The sequence below is a fragment of the Lissotriton helveticus genome, chromosome 5_1 (genome assembly GCF_964261635.1).
Source record: "Lissotriton helveticus chromosome 5_1, aLisHel1.1, whole genome shotgun sequence".
Classification (NCBI taxonomy): Eukaryota; Metazoa; Chordata; class Amphibia; order Caudata; family Salamandridae; genus Lissotriton; species Lissotriton helveticus.
The window spans coordinates 447,441,045-447,456,228 of NC_136065.1; the positions used below are offsets into that span (position 1 = coordinate 447,441,045).

At 46.2% G+C, this 15,184-nt stretch overlaps 1 protein-coding gene across 3 annotated transcripts in view; it reads left to right on the plus strand.

The window, feature by feature from the left end:
- Positions 1 to 15,184, plus strand: part of ZNF365 (zinc finger protein 365) — a 293,917-nt gene that overhangs the window by 76,235 nt on the left and 202,498 nt on the right. For all 3 annotated transcript variants that reach the window (XM_078640965.1, XM_078640964.1, XM_078640966.1), the window contains exon 3: positions 9,637 to 9,820. In XM_078640965.1, coding sequence (XP_078497091.1) covers positions 9,637 to 9,820 — 184 coding nt within the window. The remainder of the gene's footprint in view (positions 1 to 9,636; positions 9,821 to 15,184) is intronic.

Below are 15,184 nucleotides of genomic sequence, written 5' to 3' on the forward strand. Positions count from 1 at the left end.
GTCCTTGCCCACCATAATGGACAACAGGATGCTTAGAGACACATTATGGCTTATGCTAGCCGTCGTCTATCTCAGACTGAACGTGCTCATTCTCAACAAGAGAAAGAAAGCTTAGCTCTAGTATGGGCTTGTGAACACTTCCATGTGTTTCTGTATGGGAAACATTTCACCCTTGTCACAGATCATCAAATGTTGCTCACCATTTTTCGAAATCCAGATGCCAAAGTGCATCCTCGCATGGAGAGGTGGGGGTTGCGTCTGCTGGAGTATAATTAAAACTTGTAGTTACTGTTAGTTTCTAGTTCCTAAAGGTGATGAGCTCTCTACTGTAAAGGTCTGTTGCCTCTTAAATAGGCTAATTGGATTCCATAAACAGCAAAACCCAGTGATAGCTGCAACACTGCGCCTGAGTAGGATGGAGATTGCAGGATAGACAAGGCATAGAGCACACTAGAGCTTTGCAGTACAGACCCTCCCACAGACAGGTAGTGTGGGCGCCCCCAGACCAGGACCACAAGCTCAGTCATCCCGCTGCTTTCTCTCTCTACAGAGCTCTTAACTCACCAGGGAGCAATCCTTCAGCAGCTGTACACACTAACCGGCCGCTGTGTGAACTTTGGCCCATTAGAACACCTCTCTTAATTGCCACAGCAGCAGTAGAGCCATGAAGCAAAGCAGTGCAGGCTCCGATAATCAACTCACCAAGGTTACACACCTCTCCACCCCCGGGCACTGTAGATATAAGCCAGACAAGAGTATGAGCTGTGGCCAACCTGTCTGTAACAACTGTTAACTGCAGGATGTGAGAGATGGCTGTAAAATAATATAACTCTAAATTAGTGTGAGCCCATCCTCCTTTCTTAGGTGAGGCACACAGATTTTTCCTCCCAACAGGAAGTTTTTTGAGGCATGTGAATTAATGGAGAAATGAAAACTGAGAAACCACATTGAAGAAAACCATATCATGGAAAGCCAATTTTAGGCAAAGACAATTTTAAGGAAATACAAAAAAATCTGAATTTAAAGGAAGCACTTTAACCCCTTCCCTGCTGATGACAGACCCACGCCGTCATGAGCCACGGACGGCGTGTGCTCATGACAGAATGGTTCCGTCATGCAGCGGCCGCTCTGCCCACGCGGCACTGATTCCCTGCCTGTGCGGGCGAATTAGTGAGTGGGCAGAGTCGTGATGGAACCACGCCGTCATAAGCACAGCGCGCGAGTGGCTCATGACTGCGTGATTCTGTCACAAGCATGGCGGCGCCACGCTACCCACACAAGGTGATGGACGAAATGTTGCACATTGGCAAAACATTCACCCCCAGTCACAGTTCTGGGTTTAATCCATCGTTATTTTGCTCACCACGCCACCCTAGTTCAAACATGGCCATATGCAAATCAGTCTTGACCCTGTGCCTCATGGGAACAGTCCAGACCAAACTGCCAAGCCATGTCTTCCCTGGACCGGAATCAAGCGTCCTAGGACCAGTTTCTGGCTATCAGCCTTCATCAGCCAGGATAGCTTGAATCCAGTGGCGTAGTGAGCACGGGACCCACGTCTGGCATACCCTTCCCACATAGGGTGAACAGCAAAACACACAAGGCGATGGACGGAATGTTGCACATTGGCAAAGCATTCTCTCCCAGCTACCCCACCCCCCCAGCGCCGCAGCAGAATTACTGTTGCGGCCAAGGGGTTAAAGGAAAGATAACTTTAAGGAAAAATTCAAAACTACATTAAACTTGGGTGGAGTTTAGAACTAGTGAGGGTTTTTTGGGTTTAGGGATGAGTAATATTTAGAAATGATGAGGGATATGGGTTCAGGAATGGTGGAGTTCAGACATAGACAGGGGGCTTTAGGGTTCAGAAATGGGTGGAATTTTGGAGTGATGAGGCTTTTTTAGGTATCAGGAATGGGTGGAGTTTAGCAGTGGTGAGGAGTTGTTAAGTTGCATGAATGAGTGGTTTTTAGGGGGGTGAGTTTTTTTTTAGAGTTTAGGGATGGGTGGTGTTTAGGGCTGACTAGGGTTTTTTTTAGGTTTAGTTAGCGATGTTAAAGAGTTTTTAGGGTTCAGGTCTTGGAGGAGTTTAGGGTGGTGAGGGCTTTAAGGATTCTGGGATGGGTGGAGTTTAGATGACGGTAGAGAGGTTTTTAGGGTTCAGGGATAGGTAGAGTTTAGGAGTGGTGAGGGTTTTAGGGGTCATGGATGGGTAGGGTTTAAGGGCTGGGAGGGTTTTTAAGGTTCAGGAGGGATGGGTGGAGTTTGTGTGTGTTGGGGGCTTTAAAGGATCAGGGATAATTGGGGTTTAAGGATAGAAAGGGGTTTTTAGGGCTCAGGAATGAGTGGAGTTTAGGGGTAGTGAGGGGTTTTACGGTTCAGCGATAGGTGGAATGTGGGGTAGAAAGGGCTTTTAGGGTTCACGGATGGGTGTAGTTTAGTTGTGGTGAGGGGACTTGGAGACAAGGATTTATGGTGTTTAGGAGTGGTGAGGGGTCAGGGAATTAAAAGCATAATTTTTGATTGCCATTGTAAATGACATAAATCTGAAATAATGACCCATGAATTAAAGCACTGAAATAAATACCTCCAACAAGACTGTCTGAAAGTAAGGTCTGCAATCATTGCATTTACACATTAGAAAATAATAATGGATATGCCAATTTTGATCAAAAAGACATTCTATTAATTGGTTTCTATGAAATAGTAAACACCATTCATTCTGAAAGTTTCCATGAAACAGTTCAGATGAAATGGTTTCTCTATAATGGTATTGTATGAAATAATTTGTCTATGAAATCACACACAACAAAGGCTTTTATGTACTCACATAAATGATGCAGTCATACTATTCAGCTATTTAAAATAGGATAGTTCCAGTAGCAGGGGAGAGTCAGAAAGAAGAACAGACATTGAGGTCATTTAACCTTCCCAATAACATTCATGTATCACACAGCCAATACAGAACTGTGATGCAAGGCCTCAAAATGCGTTTTGTCTTAGATTAATATGGTTGATATCCTCCTGAGTGAATGAGACTAGAATTGCCAAATAGTTACTCTCTCCTGTGGTTACCATATTCCAGAACTGGATAGATTGGTATAAAAGGCACAATGCTTCATTTTTTGTAACATTGCCCTTATAAACTGAAATGGTACAAATGTTGCTAATCTCATTGAATACGGCGCTAATATTATTTTCTCTCTGCAATAATAATAAGGCCACATTGCCAGTATGTAATCCTATTTTCACAGTGGCAGGCCCTATAGGGCAACGGGAGTGCAGTGTCGGGGGCACAGTACTTAAGTGGTTCGCCTCTTTTCTGAGTGATCGTCAGCAAACAATTTGGTCCCCTCCCTTTGTGGCCTCCATTCCCCCCAAGAAGGTGGGGGTCCCGCAGGAGTCTATCTTAAGCCAATCAATTAATAGTTATAATTCCCCCCTTGCGCTTTTAGCTGAGGCACACAGTGCAAAAATAGTATCATATGCAGATGATACTCAACTGCTGTTAACTTGTGACACAGGCGCCGATTTTAGAGGCGACAAAATTAACATCTGTCTGACGGAGGTCTTCTCCTGGTTATGGCATAACCAATTAAAGTGTAACCCAGAAAAGTCTGAGATTATCTTTTTCTGTCATCCACCACGCGAAGTGTGGCACCAGTGGTGACCTCGGAATATGTCCCCTCCTACAGCCCCAGTTAGTATTGTGAAGAACCTAGGGGTCAAGTTGGATGCCACCTTATTTATGAAGGCTCATATCCAAACTGTCGTTGTCACTTGTTTCGGCATGCTGAAAAAAAAAAAAAAACGTTCTTTCCCTGCTACCGGTTGAGTATCGGAAGACTGTAGTCCAAGCCCAATTGTGTCTAGGCTGGATTATGTCAACATCTTGTACCTGGGCCTACCTGAGTACTTTATTGCCTGCAGGTGGTTCAGAATGCGGCAGCCAGAGCTATTCTCATGGTGGGTCCCAGAGCACGTGTGACTATACATCTGAAGGCCTTGCACTAGCTACCGGTCTGGAAGAGGATCAAATTTAAAGCTCTGGTTCCGGCTTTCAGGGCTTTTCATGGTGTGGGCGCCGTATATCTTAGGAGAACGTTCCAGCATTATGTGCCGCAAAGAGCCTTGAGGTCCTCAGTGCAGTGTCTGATGTCCATTCCTAAGTTTGTCCGCTCTTGTGTGGGCCTTCGCTCCTTCCAAGTGCTGGCTGCCTGTTCATGGAACTGTCTGCCTTTACCCCTTCGGCAGGTCCAAGATCTGCTTACTTTAAGGAGATAGTTAAAAACCTGACTTTTCCAGCAATAGTTTTTCTCTTTTCTTTCCAGCTTCGGGCTCTGGTGCCTGTCTACGCTGGTCCTTCAGCGCCGGGACACTCTGTGGAGTAGCTGTGCGCTTTATAAGTACCTATTTTAATTTAATGTAATTAATTGGCTCTGTTAAACTAATATGACAGGATAAACACTCTAAACTGACATCAGCGACAATGGACAGCCCTAGCAGGTTCCATGTTCTATTGGGACATCACCAACCAAAGCACCATTTAGAACCAGATCAGCCTTTAACCGCTGATGCAATTATTGAATCAGCCTAGTGAATTAGGAAGTTCCCAGAGATCCACATCTTACCAAGTCAAAATGCTTTCTTGAAATCCAACCACCACACTGGCACAGGGAGCAGGGGAAGTTCTGCTATGTTTGCAATTTCCAAAAGAGTGTAATGTGGCCCATTATTGACCCAGGATAAGTCTGGTTTGGTTAGTACAGATTAAACCAGAGTTTATAGGGGGCAGCCTTAAATATAGAATCAGACTACAAGAGCTGCCTAGTTGGAAGCAGGGAAATGCTTCTACATCTCGTATAGCCTTCCCAGTTGCAGCTTCAGCACCATGTAAGTGCTGCACAGCCTATCCAGCCACTGCTAGGTGGCTGCTTTCCTGTCCAAGCTTAGTTTCACCTTAATGCACTGTAAGTCAATTGTGGTCTGTACCAAATACATACTGTCCTTATTGCTGGAGGCCCTCTTTCACTTCCTGCTTAATCAATTATGTGCCTAATTCTAAATCTCCATCTTTCTGCACTTCTGCTATGTCTTTCCCACTGTATTCATTGGTTTTGTCTAAGAGCCTATTGGGCACAGTTGAGCCATCTTCAGAATCTCCTGTGGAGGTGTAGCTTTTCCTACTATAATTGAGCTCTCTATTATTGTGACAAAAGTTCTCCTAAATGCTAGTTATTGGCTCCTCACAACCAGGAGTTCTCATAGATTGTCTGTAGATTCATATTAGATGCTGATTCCAATATCATTAAGCAAGCTATTTACTTGGAAGCTTTTTGGTGCTAGAGAAAATAATGACCAATCAGGGCCCAGGTGTCTGAAAGGCTGAGAAGGTCCTGGAACATTAACACCTAGGGGGAACTTCAGCTTGGTTTGGCAGCACAATTATTTCCATTGTGCTTAGATCATTGTCTTCTTTTAGCATTGGACACATTTCCCTCTTCTGATGGGGGCAGTTTCTCTATTCACCGCTAACTTGCTTCTTTAGAAGGGCTGTAAGTAAAATGTTCTTGTTATAGTGACATGTTTTGTATGTTCAACTTCATCCTTGAAGAACATTTTCATCAGTTGACATTAATCCATGTTATGCTCTGGTGTAACGGACAGGGTGGGGGTCCAGGAGTTTCATAATGTTTTCTTGGAGGCATAAGCTGTGTGTTTTTAACAGCATGGGTATCTTTCTTCTTCTGTTTACTAACCCTTAGGTTTTGTTTCCATAGTGATGCTAAAGCACTTTATAATTGTTTTTTAATACCTTACTATTACATTCCAGTCTTTTTATTTTTTTTGTTTTTATAGTGTCTTTTTTAATCTTTTGTTATTAATATTTATGTTTTCAAATGTAAGAGGTCCCTAATTTTTACGATTTTTGGGGATTCATAAGCCGTAACTGCAGCTACACCAGCCAGCGCACACCTGCATGTCCTACCCTTCCCACCAAAACAGGCTGCAACAATCTCAGATGCACACTACTCAACACCCGCTCAGTCCACAAGCACGCCGTCGAACTCTGGGACTTTCTCGACTCTTCCTCCCCGGACACCGCATTCCTGACGGAGACCTGGATGAATGCCTCTTCTGCACCCAACATAGCCATAGCCATCCCGGATGACTACAAGATCACCTGCAGGGACCGAAACAACAAACCAGGAGGAGGAATCGCCATCGTCCACAGGAACACCATCAGAATATCGACCAACACTGAAGACTCATTCAGCATGACCAAACACCTACACTACCAGATCCACATCGATCACAACACCACCCTCAGAGGAACCCTTGTCTACAGACCCGCAAGACCCTGACCACAGTTCAGCGACTCAATCGCCGACCTCATCAGCATGCACGCCCTCTCCTCCACAGACTACATCCTCCTCAGAGACCTGAACTTCCACCTCGAGAACGCCAACAACAGCAACTCTACAACCCTGATTGACAACCCTCGTCAACCTCGGACTCAAACAGCTCGCCACGACACCCACCCACTACGCCAGACACACGCTCAACCCCATCTTCTCCACCAGCGACCACATCACCTTCAGCCACACCACCAAACTTCACTGGACCGACCACCACTGCATCCACTTCTTCGAAAAACACACTGCGCACAACCAACCACAATGAATCCCACAGTGCAGCTGGAACAAAGTCACCGAAGACCAATTCCTCACCACCCTCGCCCTCCACCCTCCCACCGAGTACTCTGACACCAATGCAGCGGCCCACAATTTCAGAAAATGGATCAACGACTATGCCAACTCCCTTGCCCCGATAAGGAAACCCTCAAACAGGCGCACCGACATGAGAGCCATCTGGTTCAACACCGACCTGCAAATCTACTGAAAACATTGAGAAGCAGTGGCGCCAAGACCAGACACCAGACGAACACACAGCCCTCAAGAACGCCAGACGCAAGCACCACCAACTCATCCGATCCGCCAAAAGGTCCTCCATCAAGGAACGCATCGACAACAACGCACACAACTGCAAAGAGCTCTTCAACATCGTAAAAGAACATGCCACCCCCAGCTTCCAGCTCCAATGACATCCCACCGTCGCAAGAACTCTGCAACTCCCTGGCCACCTTCTTCCACTGCAAGATCGCAGACATCCACAACAGCTTCGACACCCAGACACCAATGACAAATGCCCACACCCCCGACCCAACGCCCAGCAAAGTCACCAACCTCCTATTCTCCTGGATCAACGTCAATGACGAAGACACCATCAAAATGATGAATGCCAGACACTCCGGCTCACCCTCTGACCCCTAGCCCCACCACATCTTCAACAAAGCAAGCTCCATCATCGCACCCCAACTCCGAAAGATCATCAACAACTCCTTCGAGACCCCCACCTTCCCGGAGAGCTGGAAATACGCCGAGATCAACGCCCTTTCAAGAATCCCAAGGCGGACCCTAAGGACCTCAAGAATTTTCGTCCCATCTCCCTGCTCCCGTTCCCGGCAAAAGTCATTGAGAAGATCGCCAACAAAGAACTGACCCACTTCCTGGAAGAGAACAACATCCTGGACTCCTCCCAATCTGGTTTTAGCAGCAATTACAGCACCAAAACCGCCCTCATCATCGCCACCGATGATATCAGGGCCCTGCTGGACAACGGCGAAACAGTGGCCCTCATCCTCCTTTACCTCTCGGCCGCCTTCGACACCGTATGTCACCACACCCTGCGCACACGTCTCCATGACACAGAGATCCATGACAAAACCCTGAACTGGATCACCTCCTTCCTCACCGGCAGAACCCAGAGAGTCCGCCTCCCCCTTTCCATTCCAAAGCCACCGCGATCACCTGCGCCGTAACCCAAGGATCATCTCTCAGCCTGATCCTCTTGAACATCTACATGGCTCCACTCGCCGACATCGTCCGAGCGCACCTCCTCAATATCATCTCGTATGCCGATGACAGCCTGCTGATCCTCTCCCTCACCAAGTACCCAGCTACCGCCAGATCCAACCTCCACCGGGAATGAAGGCTGTCACAGAGTGGATGAAGACCAGCCGTCTGAAACTGAACTCTGACAAGACAGAAGTCCTCATCCTCTGCTCCACCCCCTCCGCATGGGATGACTCCTGGTGGCCGGCCACGCTGGGAGCTGCCCTGACACCCACCAACCACGCACGCAACCTGGGGTTCGTCCACGACTCAACGCTCTCTATGACACAGAAAGTCAACCCTGTTACCTCCTCCTGCTTTAACACCCTCCACATGCTCCACAAGATCTACAGATGGATCCCCACCGAAACCAGAGGACGGTCACCCAGGCCCTCGTCACCAGCAGGCTGGACTACTGCAACACTCTCTATGTGGGATCCAGGGCCAAACTCCAGAAAAGACTCCAACACATACAAAGCACCTCTGCACGCCTCGTCCGCGGAATCCCTCGCCACAGCCACAGCCACATCACCGCCCACCTGAGATACCTGAACTGGCTCCCGGTCAACGAGAGGATCCCCTTCAAGCTGCTCACCCATGCTCACAAAGCACTTCACAATGCCAGTTCACGACTCACCTTCTACACCCCGAACCGCCAGCTTCGCTCTGCTGACCTCACCATCGCCACCATCCACGTACCCACAGAACGATCACTGGCGGCAGATCATTTTCCCACCTCACCGCCAAGACATGGAACACCCTCCCCACCCACCTGCGACAGACCCAGGACCTGCGGACCTTCAGGAGACTTCTCAAGACCTGGCTGTTCAATCAGTAGCTGCTTCTTCCCCCACCCCACCTCTAGTGCCTTGAGACCATCACGGGTGAGTAGCACGCTCTACAAATGATTGATAAGATGTTGATGATTTTTTTTATATCTGAAGACTTGGTAATCCGGGTAATCTAATCACCCAACATGGGGATCTTTGTTCTTTCCTTGCCTTTTCTAGGTGTATTGTTAGAGTTGAAGTTTTCTGGGTACCATTGCTGTTGCGATGCATTGTGATAAGGGATTCTTCAGTTATCTTGGCATATTGATCCAACATATTTGTACTGGATTTACTTTGCAGTCCTTATATAGTTTCGAAACTAAAAATTATGAATTATGGATTGTGTGTCTCATAGTAATATTTGCACTAGTTTTACTGTGCGTTTCCTTATATATTTCCTGATCTAAAAAATATCAATTATGGATTGAGTACCTCATAGTTGTATTTCTGTTGACAAGCTATGAATATTAGCAGGTTTTTAACAATGTTTCATAATTTCTACTCATGCACATGCTGGCAAAAGCTACAAATGTACTGGTGTTGTTTACACTGGCAAGAAATTATATACTTTTATGGATCAAAAATCTGCTCTTTGGGGATCGCACCATTTATGATAGACACATATTTTTTGTGAGAAATCTACCCTTTCATATTTTGTTTATGTCAACATATTTAGTTTCCTGTTCAGAATCTTTGGCTATAGACCTATACATAATAACAATGTGAAGCTATAGCTGCATTTTATATATAATAAATAATTTATCCTGGATAATAAAATGGACTATTTGAAGCAAAAGCATTATTTTATAAAGGCTTCTCTAAAATCTTATCATATTCTGTGTGGTTTACAGGGAAGTTATTGCCATAAACAATTTCCTGGAAACTGCTGCTGAGAAAGAGGTTCAAGGCAAAGTGAAGCTGTGCCACTTTATTGAAAATCTGCTGCAGCGAGTTGACTTGGCAGAAAGGCAATTGGAGTATTATCAAATTCAGAAGAACGCTGTACACAGAAACCAGAACACCAAAGAACCTGTGGTAGGAGCAGACTTTTTCTTTGTGTTTAAAATGTTACAAATGGGACAAAATGGGACGGAGAATAGATCTAAGTGATCAATCTAATGGAAAATACCTAATAGCATGCATCCAAAGCAAGCAGCAAAATCTGTTAAGGCATTTTCAGAAATCAAGATTTTAATTTTTCTCACCTGTGAAAATTTAATTTTCTTCATTGTGTTCCAGTTTTAAGATCTACATTAGGTCTTTAAGTGCATTACCGGTGTTTGATTTAATTAATACAGGATCACTGTTTCCCTGGTCATAGGCCTCTAAAATTTTAAGCAACTCATTGGCCCTTAGTCACCAATAAATTAGTACATTTGCACCCATAGAATAATGCCTATTTATGGGTGCAAAACTGCTACTATGTGCAATTCACAAACATTCCCAATAGGACATCTGGAATTGTACACCAGGTCCAGGTTTCAAGCATACTACTAGCAATGTCATGTCCCAATTCCTAAACGCTCTTATTCTCCCTATGCAGAGTTCTACGTAGCATAGAACTCCTCACTGTGGCAATAGAGTTACTGTGCAATTGCTCAGTTTTTTGTGTGGAACATTTTTCTACAGAGAGAAATGTCTTTCTCTATGCGCCCAGCAAATCTGGGGGTGATTTGTTCCTTTTCCCATACGCTATCTTGATGTTGAAAAATGGACTCCAGTTAAACGCTGCAAAAACTGAGATTATGTTGTATGGGAAGGCCCAAGAACACTGGTCACTGGACTGGTGCCCCCAGAACTGGGCATGGCAACCTCACCTAAACTAGTAGTAAAGAATCAGGGAGTCTGGCTGGATCAATCCTTTACTATGAACAAATCTTGGACACCACAATCTCATGCTTTCACATGATGTGTCTGCTGAGAGAAGCCTTTCCTTTACTAACACTCACCACAGTAAAACTTTAGTCCAGGGAGTGTGGCTAGCGACCAGCGATAATGGCCGCAGCCTGAGAGCGCTCCGGCGATCGTCTCCATTTTCCCCGATAATCCTGGCACAAATCCGGCGACTACACTGAAAACAGACACCGACGGCGATTCCGCTACATTCAGTGCACAACGTGAGACGAATTTGAATGCTACAAGTGCAACTGGGACTGGTGGAGACTGAGGGGGGGAGCCAAGGCCTATGTTCTGGAGCAGGGCCGAGGCCTCTCATACTTAGCAAACCGCCCGAGACGAGGAGAAAGGCTGCCAAATCCGCGGCGGCTATCTGTTGCATCTGAGTCTGACAGAGAGTGACGCCGCATACAGTGAGCACCGCAGCAATAAGGAGAGAGCTGCTAGGCACAACATTGGCCCGGCACAAACGGCGCCACACAGGTATGGCGAACATCGGAGCCAAGGGGATGATGCAATCGCTCGCTCCACACTAGCCTGAGGCCGCACACTACCGCCTGCGCCACTCGCCCTGGGTGAGATCCCTGCTATCAAGGCAAACCAGTCTGTTACAGTATTCCAGCCTACCCACAGCATAGGGTACCAGCTGCTTCCCGGTGCAGGAAATTGACGGGAAGTCATCGACACATGTATTTGTGAAAATAAGGCCGACTGGAGCTGTTCTCACGGGAGGCGCGTGTTCATGGTCCCGACTGGCATACTGTTCTGCGGCGATGATAGGGTGTGGACCTGCAATAATTTACCGGCTGAGGGCCTGCATCGTTGCAAAACTTGCATGCCAAAGCGCCACGTGTGACTGACTGCTGTGCCACTGGAGAGTGATAACTGCACCCCTGCCCACGTAGATAAAAAAATACGTGAAGTCTTCTGGAATCAACGAGAGCCCAATACACCTTTGGGACTTCAGAACTGAAAAGTGCTGTGGTGTAGTATAAAAGACACCCAAAACCCGAAGCATAGATCGTTTGTTGCTACCGGCTTAACGGGGCGGTGGTGTGAGACAACAAAACCGATAGGCCGCACGGGAAGCACGCTCCCCATTGGATCCCCATTGGTAGGCAGCGACTACTGTCTCCCCCCAAGCGCCGGACACTCCACCCAGCGATCCAGACACCATGGGAGACAGAGGACAACGCGGGGTACAGAGCAATAAATTAGACAAATATGCATTTCATAAGTAACAGCTGGATGTGTCTTCTTTGCCAACAGTCAATGCCGATGACTCACAAACTATAAATCCCAAAGAGATCATTCTGCAAGATGTAATGGCCACCATACAACAAATGAAAACCTCTATTGGCATAATTTCCTGCGACATATCGCTGCTATGTGCTGATGTCTCAATAAAATGAACACCAGAATAATAGAAGCTGAAAGCACCACAGCAGCTCTCTCAACATACACGGTGACCCTACAACGGCAAGGGTGCCAATTGGAACAGGTGACCAGACAAATGTCAGAAAAGCTTGACGATCAGGAAGGCCGCTCACGGTGCAATAATATTCTCCTGGTTGGTGCACCGGAAAGCATCAAGGGGCCGGCCCTTGATCTTTTCAGTAGAAGAACTTATCCAAACTAAACTGCACCCACGTGGGCTTTCCAGCTTCTTTTCAGTAGAAAGAGCCCATCGCATGCCAGGGGATAAACTCAGACCGGGAGCCCCCCCCTAGACCTATACTGGCACGCATATTCAACTTCAGAGATCGAGATACAATTTTGCAGGCGGCTCATGTCGCTCCACCACTAAGAGTTGAAAATTGCTATGTGACCCTCTATCCGGACTTCACAGCTGCTGTACCAAAGCAACGGCACAACTTTCTAGAGATCAAAAAAGAGCTACGCAGTCGAGAACTTAAATAAACGATGCTCTTCCCAGTGAAACTAAGGGTACAGGCTGAAGGAAAGAGCTAGTTCTTTACGATGCCGGAGGAGGCACATGAGTGGCTAGAGGGATGGCGCCCAGCCATGAGACCCAGAAGAAAAGATGCAAACCTGAAACAACGACCCACCAAGTCTGCCTTGGCAGCATTGGCAGAGAAGGAAGCACTGACCGGCACTCAACTGAATACCGACGACAACTCAGACTGATACCATGTCTCACAGAACCTTAAAACATGGAGAATAACCCACGATAACAACGCTACATGACAGACAAGAGAGGAAAACATTTGAAGGATTATGACCAAAAACTGCCAAAAACTCAGATTGATCCTACAACTAAAAGCACTATGCATTAATAGGCTTGCGCTGCAGGCCCTACGTGATGGTCCTACTGATTTTTGTGGACTGGGCCTGACCTTCTGAAAGTGCACTCTAAAAACAAAGGACTATGAGTAATCGCGGGGAATGGACAGAGTCCGCGGAGTACCTCTCCCCCCTTACGCAAGTACAAAGTTATGGGAATAAAGCACTCACTGAGTTGGGGTGGCGGGTAGTTCTAAATCCACTGTGCAGGGAGGCAGGGAGGAGGGAGGGGGATGGGTATGGTTCCAGTTTTTTTTTTCAGCTCTAGTTTTAATCTTGGGGCAAAGTACAGTATCAGAAGGCATACACGGCGACAATATAGTGGGTAACATACAGGTGACTCCATAATCAGTCACAACGGCTAGCACACATGACGCACCTAAATATGGTAGTTGACAACTCGGTTGGTTTTGCTTTGTTCGCCCCAAGTTGGCAGGGTATGCCCAGATGTGGATCCCTTGCTCACTTTGCTACTGGATTCAAGCTAGCCTGGCTGATGATGGCTGATTAGCCAGAAACCGGTCCCTGGATGCTTGTTTCCAGTCCAGGGAAGATATGGCTTGGCAGTTCGGGATGTAATGTTCCCATGATGCACAGGGTCAGACTGTTTTGAATATGGCCGTGTCTGAACTGGGGTGGCGGAGTGAGCTAAAGAATGATGATGGATTAAACCCAGATCAGTTGACTGGGGGTGAGTGCTTGCAATGTTCAATACTCCGTCCATCATCCCCTTTGGTTTTGCTCTTTAAAATGATGGATTCCTCTATGCATTACAGAATACACCAGAATACACCATTACCAGTCCCCCCAACATATTTGTGGCAGTAAACGCAGAAGTGACCAGTCTGCTGTGGGACGGAAAAGCGCCCCATATAGTCATGCACAAACTAACAAGACGTTGGTATGACGGTGCCAATATCAAAATATATTATTGGGTTTCACAACAAGCTGTCATAAATCAATGGCACCCATGACAAACTTCTTTTAAGATAATTTTTTTACTGTAAAGATGATGGTATAATGTTATAATAGCAATTTTTTAATATGATGTATGTTTTTGTTTAAAAATCTTATGATAAATTGGGCATCTACCCTGTACATGTTACTATTTATTTTTAATCTGTTTTGCAATAAATGATTGATCAATATTTTTATAAAAATCACTACTGTTTCATGTCATTGTTGATACTTTTAGGCACCATATGCATAAAGGTGTAAATTTGGTAACTGATGTAACACTGCAACCCCTTGCGCCGTTATTTAATGCCTCCATGAATGGTATAAGAATACTATTTGATTCATAGTGAACCCAGGAGAAGGTACTCTGTTTTTTATATAAATCAATGGCTACACATATCCCAAGACGACCCAGCATATCTCATGGATAGACACCTCCTAGGAACTGTAGGGGTAATGGGAACACTATACAATAAGGTCAAGAGGAACAACCTCGCTGGTCCAACGGCACACACGATCCAACTCTGGTTCTAGGCACAACAACACTAAGCTGGGAGTGAGTAATAACACAGGCCATGCCACTATGGGACACAAACAGTTTAGGTACACTACGCAACACCAAAGGCTTTCGACAATGGGACCTGATGCGCATCTCAAAGGTGGGAGACCTGTGGAAAAAAGGGGAAATGGACAAGGTACCCTTTGTCTACTAGCGCATTAGGCTACGCGCACTATTAGCGTTAATCAACCATTTGGTGATCTGGTGATTTTAATACCATTCCCCTTATTTTACTATTTTGAATCATACTTTGTTTCTTGACCCCTGTTTTTAGAATCACTCACTCGCGCATACTTGCACTGTAATTGTGTAACCCACCGCTGCTTGAGCGGGTCCTTTGCCGGTGCATTCGATATTTTGCCGCCATCTTGGGGGGAGAAAGGGACGTCTTGCGGGCGCCATTTTAGGGAGCGCTCTAGTGCTCCGGTGGCCACGATCGAGCCCTGTTTAAGGCGCTTACTTCAGCTGGGTTTGCCTGGACAAGGTACCCTTTGTTCTACTAGCGCATTAGGCTACGTGCGCTTTTAGCCTTAATCAACCATTTGGTGATCTGGTGATTTTAATACCATTTCCCTTATTTTACTATTTTGGTTCATACTTTGTTTCTTGACCCCTGTTTTTAGAATCACTCACTCGTGCATACTTGCACTGTAAGTGTGTAACCCACCGCTGCTTGAGCGGGT